The sequence below is a fragment of the Eretmochelys imbricata genome, chromosome 8 (assembly GCF_965152235.1).
Source record: "Eretmochelys imbricata isolate rEreImb1 chromosome 8, rEreImb1.hap1, whole genome shotgun sequence".
NCBI classification, from domain to species: Eukaryota; Metazoa; Chordata; order Testudines; family Cheloniidae; genus Eretmochelys; species Eretmochelys imbricata.
The window spans coordinates 102,519,080-102,533,026 of NC_135579.1; the positions used below are offsets into that span (position 1 = coordinate 102,519,080).

Consider the following 13,947-nt stretch of genomic DNA (forward strand, 5'->3'; position numbering starts at 1 on the left):
CTGTTCCATCCCAGAGCACCCTCAAAGAGCAGATTGATGCAGAGAGGCATGCATGTAACTTGAGCTCAGGAGGTGTGGGCTATTTAGTTGTGGGGAGGGTCCTAGTAGAAAGGGGGTCCGGTTTCTAGATACTTTCTTCCTGAAGCTAAGTGAAAAGACATTGACTGACTGTATCCAGCCGTTCTGTAAGCGAGACTTCTGACTTCGCTGGGGTTGCACTGGCCTACACTAGGCCTTAACTTTGCCCACGTAGCCCCCCACAGCTGTAACTTGCATCTGGCCTACCACTTGTGAGGCTTCGTACTCTGCAAACCAGTCTTGGAAGGGAGCCCCCATCCTTGAAGGGCTACACAGGCCTTCTGGACGCTCCGCATGGCCCATACAAGAGGGCTAGAGGCCATGGCCATCACATCGTAGTTGCTCTGTACCAGCTAGTTCTGTAGTGTCACCTTCCTGCCACCCATACTCATCCAGCTCGCTGCAGACAACCATAGAGTGCTCCTTAGATCTCTGTTAGTCCACGGAGCATAGTCAGAGAGCCACTGACTTCAACTCCAAGAAACCAAGGTGGGCAATTCCCCTGTTGCCCTTTCTCCCTTCAGAGCCCCAGAGTCCTCCTGCTGACAAACTTTCCCAGTGCAGGCAGGGTCTCCAGTCTCCCAGGGAGATCTTTGGGGCAGTATCTCTTGGGGACAGCATGAGCAGAATGCATTATGATTCTGTACCGAAAACAAGGCATCAAACCCGAGGCTGTATTTACGGGCGGACTGTGTTCTGCTGAAATGGGAAGTTGGGATTTTCCACCCCCCTGCTCCTGCACCGTTTGTGTGGAAAATGGACAATGTTAATCACCTCGCTGATTTCTGATATGTTTCTGCATATCAACTCCGTCCTCTCCGCTGATAGTTTTTCTGCTACATTTAAAAAAAAAAAAAAAAGCACTGGGAAAAAAAGACTGAAATTAGATTTTACAGCTCAAGCCTTTATGGATTCTAGCTTCTTCTGACCTCCTTGGCAACATCACCAAGGCAACTCTTAAAGGGGCACCGAGAAGCTCTCCTGTTTTGCTCCCCATGTCTTGCTTCAGCGCTATCCTCCTTTCATTCCTGAAACTTTCAGGGTATCTTAAGTTAGATTCAGTTGAGAAATGAAATAAACCACTCCGACCAACCTTTCTCTGGCAGTTTTACAAATTCCTCTCACATACACACCCCGCTGATTGTGAACCAGAGGAAAACCAGAAACTTGCTTTCCTGAGGCAAAATGATTTTGCCGAATTATTGGGCCAGACCCTCAGCTGGTACAAACCTGCGATCGGCTTTGCTCCCGTGAAGTCAGCAGGTGATGCTGATTTCCACCAGCCGAGAATCTCGCCCAGCTAATGTAGCTGGCGTTGAGAGACCGATGGACTGCAAGGAAAACATTCCATTTGCCTGAACAGAGCTTGCTTTCTGTAGGGGCCTCTGTCTCGTCCTTTCCCGTGTACAACTCCTGTGGCTAAGGGCCAGTATTTCTATATGAAGGCTGTGAAAAAAACATATTCTGCTTGTTGTTGAGAGGAGATGGCATATAGGGCAGTCAGGCTACTGGTTTGGGGGACTAAGCCGGTGCTAAGAGTGTGTATGTGCAGCTCTCTTTCTCCCTGCCTAGCGGTTAGACCACGTAAAGAGGTTTGAGTTTGCAACTGCCTCTGAGCTAATTGCCTTGGCTGTTAGGTGAAGCTGTAAAGGCTCTTATGCTTAGATCCAGAGGTTCTGTGTTGGCCCCGCAAAGAGTCCTTAACTTCTGTTGTGTGCATTTGGAGACCTGATATAAGGGGGCATGCATAATGCAGAGGCAACGTCTTCCTGGTCCCTACAGACACTGCAGCGTTTACCCTCTTAGGGAAAAATTCCAACTCATTATGCTTTTCTGGAGCTGGCCCTTTAAATATAGCACAAACCCTAACCCTTGTGCAACTGGCAGCCTCTTTGCCTTGCAGCTGGTAAGCATAGAATCATAGAATATCAGGGTTGGAAGGGACCTCAGGAGGTCATCTACTCCAACCCCCTGCTCAAAGCAGGACCAATCCTCAACGAAACCATCCCAGCCAGGGCTTTGTCAAGCCTGACCTTAAAAACTTCTAAGGAAGGAGATTCCACCACCTCCCTAGGCAACGCATTCCAGTGTTTCACCACCCTCCTAGTGAAAAAGTTTTTCCTAATATCCAACCTAAACCTCCCCCACTGCAACTTGAGACCATTACTCCTTGTCCTGTCCTGTCCTGTCCTCTTCTACCTCTGAGAATAGTCTAGAACCATCCTCTCTGGAACCACCTCTCAGTTAGTTGAAAGCAGCTATCAAATCCCCCCTCATTCTTCTCTTCTGCAGACTAAACAATCCCAGTTCCCTCAGCCTCTCCTCATAAGTCATGTGTTCCAGACCCCTAATCATTTTTGTCGCCCTTCTCTGGACTCTTTCCAATTTATCCACATCCTTCTTGTAGTGTGGGGCCCAAAACTGGACACAGTACTCCAGATGAGGCCTCACCAATGTTGAATAGAGGGGGACGATCACGTCCCTCGATCTGCTCGCTATGCCCCTACTTATACATCCCAAAATGCCATTGGCCTTCTTGGCAACAAGGGCACACTGCTGACTCATATCCAGCTTCTCGTCCACTGTCACCCCTAGGTCCTTTTCCGCAGAACTGCTGCCTAGCCATTCGGTCCCTAGTCTGTAGCTGTGCATTGGGTTCTTCTGTCCTAAGTGCAGGACCCTGCACTTATCCTTATTGAACCTCATCAGATTTCTTTTGGCCCAATCCTCCAATTTGTCTAGGTCCCTCTGTCCCATCTGGTGTGTCTTCCCTTTCTGCGAGGAGATGGCACCTTCTCCCACACGTGTGATCCTTTAAACAACTCCCCCGGGGTGGGGGGGGGTGTATTTCCAAGCTCTCCGCAGGATGCCCATTCAGCCTACCATGGAAATAGCTATTTAATTATAAATAGCTAGATTAGCCAGCTGCCTCCCCACTCCACCATGTGTTAGCTAGTCATGGTACTTTTTATTTTTTCTTAAAGCCCCAGCTTCTGGAATCATGTGATTATGTGAGGTTTCAGAGTAGCAGCCGTGTTAGTCTGTATCCGCAAAAAGAACAGGTGGACTTGTGGCACCTTAGAGACGAACACATTTATTTGGGCATAAGCTTAGGTTTCTAGCCCTCACAGTTGTGAAGAAAAAATTGAAAACATGACTTCTAAAGGCTCAAAAGGCAAATAAAAACCCCAGTATTATTTTTTAAGAATATCATGATTTGTAAGACAATCTCATCATTTGGCGGGGGGGGAGGGGGTGGGCTGGCTCATGACTTTTGTACCACAGGGTTTGGCCACACTGAGGCACTGCAGCACAGATGGTACATAAATCATACACTGATCTTCCTGCCGTAATATTTAGCAGCACGGAGTGACACTGTCCCTGTGGAATTGAGTGAGTTTCAAAAAGTAGCCTCGGGTTCCACACTTGCCCCTCAGTCCCTCTCTCAGTCCTTGTGTTTTTTACAATCACACTTTTTCCTTTTTAATGTATTTTCCCTCCCCTCTTGTTGTATGATAGCCAATTTCTTTTGTTGTTGGCCTATCTGACTGTACAGGGGAAACTGAAACGGATTTATTGGTAAAATGGAAGAAATAAAGTATCTTTTTCTCTAATCTTTCAGCTATACTAATGTTAGGAAAAAGAAAAGGAGGACTTGTGGCACCTTAGAGACTAACCAATTTATCTGAGCATAAGCTTTCGTGAGCTACAGCTCACTTCATCGGATCCGATGAAGTGAGCTGTAGTTCACGAAAGCTTATGCTCAAATAAATTGGTTAGTCTCTAAGGTGCCACAAGTCCTCCTTTTCTTTTTGCGAATACAGACTAACTCGGCTGTTACTCTGAAACTAATCTTAGGCTTTCTCTATAATTTGGCATATTTTTATTTTTTTTTTTGCGTTGACACGGCCCCTTTAAGGATGAATTGAGAGCCTTAATTCTGAGAATGTGTTCACGTCTGTGATTATTAAATACCATTCTTAAATGATAATTTAATGTCTTTGTGTGTGCCCACCATATAAATAACCTTTCTTCTTCTAGCTTAGTAATGACCCTATTCTAATGACAATAGACCTCTAGCAAGTAATTAGCTCTCCATGCTCAGCATTTATTTCCTAAAAGAGGCATCTCTGCATACTGATTTTACTTTTCCCCCAAGTAATTTATTTTGCAGAGCTAATTAGCAGCCCAGCTAAGAGTTCTGTCTTAGCAGTGGTACGCTCTTGGGCTTCTTCTTAAAGAAGGCAAATCATTAGCTTGATAAATATGTGTTTTATGATCATTTTAACGACTGGATTTGGTCATGAGACAAAGCTGCTCATTCCCTCCTTAGGTATCTAGTTGTGTCCAGTCCTCTGTCCCAGCAGTCAAACCCTTTTCCTTCCCCCAGGGAGTTGGGACCAGAACTACCCCCCCAGCTCCTGGAAATGCTCCCACCAAATCTGAACGAGCAGCCCTGTCCTATCTGCTCACAGCCCTGTCCTATCTGCTCCCAGCCCTCAATCCTCCATTCACAGGTGTCATCCACACTCCAAGGGTTAGAAGATCAATGCCCATTTGCTTATAAAAGTTCACCCATCCATAACTGAGATTAAACGACTGTGTGTATAGGACCTAGATAAAAACAATGCATCACAATGCAACAATGCTTTGGAAGCAGCAGCCACGGTTAACAGTAGTTCACATTTCTAACGATCCCAAAAGAACCTCCAGCACCACGGCAGTCCAGTTGCTTCTGAGGTGGAGTATAGTAGCCAACCAGTGCACAGGGCCCATCCAGTTCTGATTAAAGTCAATGGAAACACTCTTGTTGACTTCAACTGGAGTTGGATCATGCCCTCCATGAGCTACACCAAAGTGGAGGGAAAGGAAAGTGCTGGATACGGACAGCAGGTCAAACCCCATCTCTTATGGAAAAGTGTTATGGGATCTTCAGTGCCTGCTGATCTAGACGGTGTTTGAGATATCATCCAAGGGACTCTCCGTGTGAACTGCATGCTCCTGTCTAAACATTTCCACTCCAGCTGGTCTGGAAGGCATCCACCCCCTTGTAAGACAGACTCAGCACTGGGTACAGCTGGTCTCGAAGGGCTTGATCCAAAGCCCATTGACATCCATGAAAAGATTCTCATTGACTTTGGTGGACTTTAGATCAGGGCTTATGCTGTTTGGAGCAGGGGCTTGGTTATTTGTTCAGCATATTCTGCACATCATGAACAACTGCAAGGCTAGAAAGATCCTAAACATTACAGCTGTGATTCAGTGATGCAATTAAGCTTCCTTAGCTAGGCCCGTGCTTAGTTAGGGGACTGAAGTGCTTTGCTAACTATGTTAAGGTGGTAATCAGAAATTCTTAGTACACTGCCATGGGTGCAAGTCTCAGGGAGTACAAGAAATTAGGGGTCATTGTTCTCTTTTTAGGGCCAGATTCTGACAGCCTTTCTCATGCTGAGAAGCACTGTAATCCACAGGTAAGAAAGGTGAGGCGAAAGGCGTTATTTAAAGGGAGGAAGGGTATGAGAATGCAGCAAAAACAACCAGAACTGTGCAGACTGAGATTTTTTTCCTCCTCAGAACTCTTTTATTTCAAAACCGAGTAAGGTGATTTGGTGAATAAATAAATCAGAAATAGGAGCCAGGAGAAGCCCAAACGAACTTGTCGGAATGGGGTTTGTTTTGCAAGCTGGCTTTAGTTGTTGTCTCCTTGAAACATAGTCCCATTGGCAAGCCAGAGGGACCAGGATCAGTATGATCCTCTGGTGAAAAAATGCCCATGAGACAGCATGGGAGAGTGGTGTCAGTTTCCCCATGGCGTGTCGTCATTGCGGAACTGCCAAGCTGGCTGAAATTCCACCTTGATAAAACACATTGTTTTGTCTGTTCTTTTTTTTTCCACACAGAAAGAAATGACAGAGAGAATTTGCCACTGAGGTGATGTCTGACGAGAAGTCTGTCCGTCTCCCCTGGAGCCCACTTGCAATGGGATGGAAATGCAGAATGCTGGACAATCTGACTCCAAGCTCTTACTGTGGAGAGAACAGTGTTTATATGATCCCAGTCTCTGTTACGTGGATACTTTATTTTTAGAAACCATTGGCCAGAACGGGGATAGGACAAGTGTGTGTGTGTGTGAGGGGTGGTTTAAATACATACCCACAGATTTCATTCTCATCCCCGTGAGCCCTAATCACCTGCTTCTTTATTCCCCCTCAATCCCATCCCCTACACACCTGCTGTGTCCTAAATTATGTGGTTCTCCTTTAATTATGGCACTGATGGCTGGAGGGTGAAATCCCTAGCTAAATGCTCCAGTGATTACATCTGCTCACTAGATTGTGACCCTATTTTAATGACAATAGACCTCTAAGCAAGTAGTTATTTTGAGGGTGGGGACAAGGAAGGGGTTTGGATAAGGCAGGGGTTCAGATAATATAGGGTTTTGGATAACCAGGAGTTTACTATACCAGGATTCTGGCTGCCCCGTGTGCAGGTATGTGAAGAAAGCTCCTCTTGCACCATTGCACACCTGTGCACTAGCAGCCAGGACACAGACACTGGGAAGGAGTTGACTAGCTCGCTTTAGAAACGTTCCTAAAAAGGTAGAGAAGCACATGGGAAAAAGCACCAAGAATCACATTCGCCCTGCACTGCCCCCCCGGCTTCAGCCAGGCAAAGGGGAGCTGCAGAGCAGGGGCGCACATAATGACTAGCACCAAGAGAACTGATTTCCTCTGTGATCTCCAAAGGTCAAATGGAGGTGCTCATTATCTGAATACAGAGCCGGGGGTCTAATCCCAGTTCTCGTAGATTCCTTTAGTTGGGCTGTGGATCTTGTGCTTAATGAAAACTCCCGGGACTCTGTTTGACATTCCAGTGAAGTCAGTAGAGTTACACCAGGGATGAATTACACCCACGCTCATCCTGGTCTGTCCGGTGATGGGTCACTGAGAGCTCTTCCTTCCAAACCCGGAAGGTTGGCTACAAATACAACTGTGTAACAGTAGGGAAGGCGAAGGGGATTGTGGGAACTGGAGTCAATCTGACTAGAGCTGGTCAAAACTGACGGTTGAAACAGTTTTGCACCGAACAATGGCTTGTTCCTCAAAATGGAAATTTCCATGGGATTGATTTCTCCCCCATTTCCTCCCCCAGTATCCAAAAACTGAAACACTTTGGCCAAATCCCCCCATATCTTCAGTTTTGAATTGAAGAGTTTTCAGTTTGTTGGCTCTTTAATCTAGCAGAGGTGTAACAAGATCCAACGGCTGGAAGTTGATGTTGGACATGTTCAGACTGGAAAGAAAGCATATATTTTTAACGGTGAGCATCATTAGCCATTGGACCGGCTTACTAAGGGTTGCAGTTGGTTCTACATCACTAGCAATTCTAAATCAAGATCGGTTGTCTTCCTAAAAGATCTGCTCTGGTTCAAACAGGAATTATTTCAGGGACGTTCTCTGGTCTGTGTTATACAGGAAGTCAGACTAGCTGATCACAGTGGTCCCTTCTGGCCTCTATTTGGGGGGTGGGTTGTTGGTTTGTTTTTTTTTTTACAAAACCCCCAAAACTTTTAAAGGAAAATGGAGATGAAAACAGGATTTTTCATGGGAACAAAAACTGTCCCAGCTAGTTCTGGCTCTGTTTTGGGGGTTCAGAATCTGTGAGTCTGGGGGTTGAGCAGAGCCCCAAAACTCACTCAAAACTGCTGAGTTTTTCATTCCATTTTGACGTGAAACCATATGAAGCTGTGAGTCCTCCTGCAGCACCTAAAGTAAGCCCCAGCTCCCTCAAAACCAGGCCTGCTTTCCCCAGAAAGCTTTACAAATCTCTGGTAAGCCAGGGCTGCATTTCAAGGGTCTGATACTGCGAGATGAGCATCCCCAGGCCAATCTGTGACGTCTGTGAGCATTGAGGGCTGACTCACCTCGTGTTCAGGCTCCAAGTCTTTATCAAAACTCCAACAACCAGGCAGCTGCAGGTGATGGCAAGATTTGCATGAAGTTTCACACGTTCTTATCTAGGAGTTTACAGTCCAGTAGCTTCTGGTTTCAGGGCCAAATTCACTGCGGGGGCAACTCCACTGAACTCGCTGAACGTGGCCCTTTTTGGGTAAAGGATCGTTAATGTGTTTACAGTTGCAATAAAATATCGCACCACCATTCCCATCCCTACATTTTCAGGGCCATGCAATTCCCACGGACTTCATGTGGTTAAAACCCCATGCAGCACTTTTAAACATAGTCATTACAGTCATGCAGCTCCCTTCTTCCACACTAACCAACCCACCAGTTGCTGCCTCCCCACAGGGACCATTTTTTCAAGGAGCAATATTTCCCCTCTTGTCCCTCAGTGAAGATAACTTCATCAGTCTGAGCTATTCTAAATGGGTCTTGGAGCATCAGGTACAGATGGCCTTGGTGACAGATGCATTCCAATCCGGCCAGTGTCATTTTTGCAGGTATTGTCATGGTTTCTTCTCCCTTTGTGTATATAAATAAACCCTTCCTTTGAAATGCTCTATGAAGGACTTAGGGCAAAAACGAAGGACAAAGGATTTACAGAAAGGAACAAAGCAGTGTGGCACTGAATGATGAGTCATCTTCCGGTTACTGCTTCTGGAAGGCTAACAGCAAGCAGGTTTCCCCATGTTGCCGGGGGGGATATTTCACCAGAGAAATATGGGTTCTGTGTTGTTTCTAACTCTCTGGGAATGTTCCATCAGAGGAATGTTCTTTGCTTTGGAGACGCTCGTTGCATGACAAGTAGCGCATGTCGTGATACAAAGTGAAGGTGGGAAATCATAATGGGAAAAACCATCAATATTTTCGGACAAGCTCTCTCAGCTTTGAAATCCTCAGACACTGCTACTGGATGTGGTCTCCTTATCGGAATCAAATCTTGCACCTTGGAGGATCTTACCATTTAAACTCAGATGGGCTGGTAAAATCACACGTTAGAAATTCCCCATATCATGCTTGTAATACCTACTAAGGAGTGCTGTGTTACACTGGCCTTTGGGCAAGAGGTGAAGTGATTTCTTGGGTTTTTTTGTTTGTTATATATTGAATGATCTGAGCCACAGTATAGTTCAGTTTGTGTCTTCCGGCCTTTCTCTGTAGAGGTTTTATACATTACATGGCATCAATATTTATAGCGTGTGCTGCACTGGTTTTTTGCTTATGAAACTGAAATGTTAAAGCCAGTATTCAAGTGCACCGGCAGATTTGTGTGCTCAAAGCACTTACTTTATTTTTTAAATCTTGTATACCAGATGTGTATTTTTTACATAGAAACAAGAAACAAAAAAGGAGCACAAAGGGGGGAAAGTGCCACTCCAATATTTTATGCGTAAAATAACTGATAAAATGCTAAATGTTCTCATTTTGTTACGAATTAAAGAAACACGAACAAACTGGTGTTTTCCAATTTTCACTGGTTAACTTGTAGTAGTAGGGTTATCAGAAACTGGGATAATTCTAACAATGGACCTGATCCAGAGGACCCGACTCCCACTGATTTCAGTGAACCTGGCAACTCTCTGGGTCAGAAAAGCGGTATGGTAAAAAAGACTCCCAAACCACGGCTGATAATCGGCTTGGAGTATAACTAATGGAAAATTAGTGCACGATGCAAACAAATCACATGAGGGACTGTCTGAGAAAGGGAAGATTAAGGCTCCAGTCCTGCAAATGCTTAGGTACATGCTCAATTTTAAGCATGTGAGTAATCCCGTTGTTCTCAGGGGAACTACTCATGTGCTTAGTTACTCATATGCATAAGCTTTTACAAAGTTGCAGATAGGGAACCTCACCTGTTTTGATTTTGATGCGAGTTTAACAAGGGTAAGGGTTTCTGGCCCGATGTATTATTTAAAATGAATGTAAGAGACAAGGCTGGATCTGGATTTCTGTTACCTCAGTGTAAATCCAGAGCAACTCGTTGGCATTTACATAGGGGTAGCAGAGCAGAGTCAAGCCTATTTTGTGTTTCTTGGAATTATCCAGACTTTTACTTACCTATCTTTTGTAAAGCACTTTGAGATCTATGAATGAAAAGGGCAATAAAGGAGTTAAGTATCATTTAATTCCATGAATATAGCCCATTGGCGTGACCCAGTTACAGCATAGCTAGGTTCCATTCAGATGGCATATGTTAACAATGTTGGAACTAGGTTAGGAGACAACAGCGTTGTAACTGGGTCGCATGAAGCCCTCTGTGTTTTTTCTAAAATCAACATAGTGTACCCAGTACAGTGTTCTACTTGGCTTATGTGAATTGGAAATAGAGGCAAATTTTGATATTGAGCCCGTCAAGCTAACATGCCATCGGAAGTTAGCCCTTGAATTATGGCCGGTGGTGAATTTTTTTACATTACTTGTTAGCTGTATTATTTATCATTGATTGCTCTACTTGATGGGAGAATGTGTTAGGTGCCTCACAATGGATGCACCCCTTGTCCCAGTGAGCTCATGCATGCATCAAAACACTGGGGAAAATGTTCTTTTAAAAGAAAAAGCTGGAAAGAATTGGTGTTACTTTTTCTAACATACAAAATTTAGGCCCTGATTGGGCTTAGCTTTGCAGCCCGTGCATAGTGCCATGGAGTTCTGTGGGACGACTCCGTTGGTAACATTAAGACAGTGCATAAGGTTTTGCAGGATCGGGGGGCGAACGCTGTGTTAGCCTGACTTGCAAAGGTGCGCTGAGCACCTGCACTGCCTGTTGACGTCAGCGGATTTTGAAGACGCTCAGAATTTCTGGAAATCGGGCCCTATGCAAATCTTGGGGAGCAGTTTTTCTGGGTGTGGAGAACAGTTGCATTATTATTTTATTTAGCCACAAAAACCCGTTAGACAAATTCTCCGCTCAGTTACACTGGTGTAAATCTGGAGTATCAGCACTGACGTCAAGAGAGCACAGTTTACCCTGGAGTAACACGGGAGAAGCTGCGTGGTTGGGTCCCAGTGAAGAGCTATGTAGTCTGTAAATACACATTGTTAGGGGGCTTATTCCTTCACCCACTTACTTCCCTGGTCCTTCTCGCATGAACAGAGAGCAACAATACCCGAAGTCCAAAGGTACAAACAATTCGATGTTTATTGGGGTGAACTTCCAGCAAGCATGATTCCAGTTTCCTTCCTTAGTGTTCCCCTTCCCAGCTCTGACACCACAGAGCCTTACCTGTGTCCCTGTTCCCATTCCTGCCCTTAGCCAAACATGATTTCAATTTCCCCACCCCATTCCCTGTTCCCATTTCCCCCTTTAGCAAAACATTATTCCAATTTTCCCATTCCCTGTTCCCATTTCCCTCACCTACCCACCCACTTCCTGATTGACTGCAGACTATATAGTAAAACTTGAGTTCTGCTTAGCTATACCTTAACCAATCATTTTCCTGAAATTTAACTAACCAATCCTAACATATTGTAACATGATTATGTAACCAATTATATCCCACCACCTTAATTAGTTTGCACCCAGCAAAATTAATTATACAGCGGACAGGAACAATCACAGAACCAGACAGAGTTTATGCAGACTAACAATAGCAAAGTGAAAAGGAGGACTTGTGGCACCTTAGAGCCTAACCAGTTTATTTGACAGGTTTCAGAGTAACAGCTGAGTTAGTCTGTATTCGCAAAAAGAAAAGGAGGACTTGTGGCACCTTAGAGACTAACCAATTTATTTGAGCATAAGCTTTCGTGAGCTACAGCTCACTTCATCGGATGCATACTGTGGAAAGTGTAGAAGATCTTATTATATACACACAAAAAGCATGAAAAAATACCTCCTCCCACCCCACTCTCCTGCTGGTAATAGCTTATCTAAAGTGATCATACCCGATGAAGTGAGCTGTAGCTCACGAAAGCTTATGCTCAAATAAATTGGTTAGTCTCTAAGGTGCCACAAGTCCTCCTTTTCTTTTTACAGTAAGAGAAGGCTCTTACACAGGCAGACAGTGACTTTGATTCTTTCTTTTATACCTCTATAACTAGCCAAGTGATAAGAATACACCTAAATTCTTAGAGTACAGGCCTTTACAGACAGGCCTGAATATCTATATCCTAACACACATAGGCGAGGGAGATCTGGTAGTATAAACCTATCGATATCTACCAGTCATTCTGGAGTTCTAATCCCTCCTGCGACCTGGATTCCCTCAAAGGCACTGGACCAGTCGTAACCTCTCTTTTTATTTTCCCCATTCCAAAATAGGGATTTGATGCACCTACCTGTGATGGGGTATACCCAACCCTGCACAGTAAGGAAAGGGTTAAGCAGGTGGTCCCAGGCACCCCACACCTGCAAAGCAAGCATGGCTTGGAGGAGAAATTCAAAAGGAGAACAGGTCAGCAGATAGTGGAAGTGAACTGGAGCCTTGCAAGCAGTCCTCCTGCCTGCCTGGCTATAGCGAGGGGGACCAAACCCAAAGGAAAGAGACTTGGGATTCTCAGAAAGTCTGAGACTTTTTCTTTGATTTCCAGGTATTTGGCTTTACTTTACCTGTGGGGAAAGAGGGGATGTAGGAAGCGATCCAGACAGGCAGTAGTATAGCATTTTGGTGGGACAGGTCTTAGCTGCTTACACTGGGCCCGGTGGAGAGGGTGGTCCTGGGTTCCCCCGCCAACTCCTGGGGGGCGCTGAAGGTAGGAACAGACACTTAATGTGGGGAGTCTAGGGCAGAAAAGATCCTGAGGACTGAAAGGGCAAGACCTGAGGCCTCAACCCAGTGGGAGACCGGAGACACCCACCTAACCCAGAGAGTTACCTCAGTGCGGGACTCTTTATGTACCTGGAAAGGGCCAGACATAAAACACGTGACTTGGCTGGAGGGCTGAGTAGTGGAAGGGGAAGACCGTGGCTGTCAACAGGGGTGCTAGAAACCACGAGGGCCTGCCAAGGCCTGCCTGACCACCGGGTGGCGCCAACGGTGCATGACCCCCTTCACGCTTGCTCCCAGGGGTGTTGTTTAATATACTGTGATTGCTTGTGATGGTCTCGCTCCAGTGGCAGCTTCCAGCGACTAAGTCTACCATGACCACATAGCTCGTGGTGGCTTTCTCTAGCGCTGATGCTAGAGACCTACCATTTTGCCCCTGAGGTTCCCAGATTTGATCGTGACTTCAGCGTGGAATTCACAGACTGCTGCTTGGAATTGCCCCGCTCTTTATCACCACCGGCAAAGCAGCTACGCTTCCTGGAAGTACCTCCGCTGTGTAGCCTGATTTAGGGTGTTAATAATAATAATAATTTAATTTATCGATTTTAATTTCAGTAATTAATCGTATTAATAATTAATTATGAATATTAATTAGTATGGGTCCTAGGCTCGCCAATCTGTTTGATCAGAAGATGAAAGTTCTTGTCCCGAATCAGGCTCCACAGAATTTACAAATCTATAAACCTATTACAATAAATACTTAAAACTATAAGAAAAGATAGATAGATACAAGCAAGCAGGTTAGTCCTATAGGCTACATAAATATAATATATATACATATCTTCTCTCTGAGGTACTTATATGTCCCCCATTCCCAGAGTAGCTGAGCATCTCACCTTCTTTAAGACATTTAGCCATAAAAAGCCCTCTGACAGAGGAGTGGTTTATGGAACAGACAGTGTTGTTGACATTTGTATCTTCTTTTACCCTTTGCAAGACAGCAAACAGGCCCTGAGAGTTTATCCCCGTCCCAGCACAACAGCTTTGCGAGTCTTAGATTAGGTTCCCGTCACTACAATTTCACTTGCAACATGGTGTGAAGAGATCCACAACCCTCTAGCCTCCGAGTGTGAGTCTTGACCCTCTGAATGATTCATCAGCTTGGTTTCCCTTGTTGTCCGACCTCTGGGGCCTGCCCACAGGGATAC

The 13,947-nt window shown here is 45.2% G+C and overlaps 1 protein-coding gene across 1 annotated transcript in view; it reads left to right on the forward strand.

Annotated features, from left to right (window-relative positions):
- Positions 1-9,480, forward strand: part of MOB3C (MOB kinase activator 3C) — a 50,874-nt gene extending 41,394 nt beyond the window's left edge. Inside the window, exon 4 of the mRNA XM_077824949.1 lies at positions 5,979-9,480. Coding sequence (XP_077681075.1) covers positions 5,979-6,008 — 30 coding nt within the window. The 3' untranslated portion in view covers positions 6,009-9,480. The remainder of the gene's footprint in view (positions 1-5,978) is intronic.
- Positions 9,481-13,947: the final 4,467 nt, after the last annotated feature.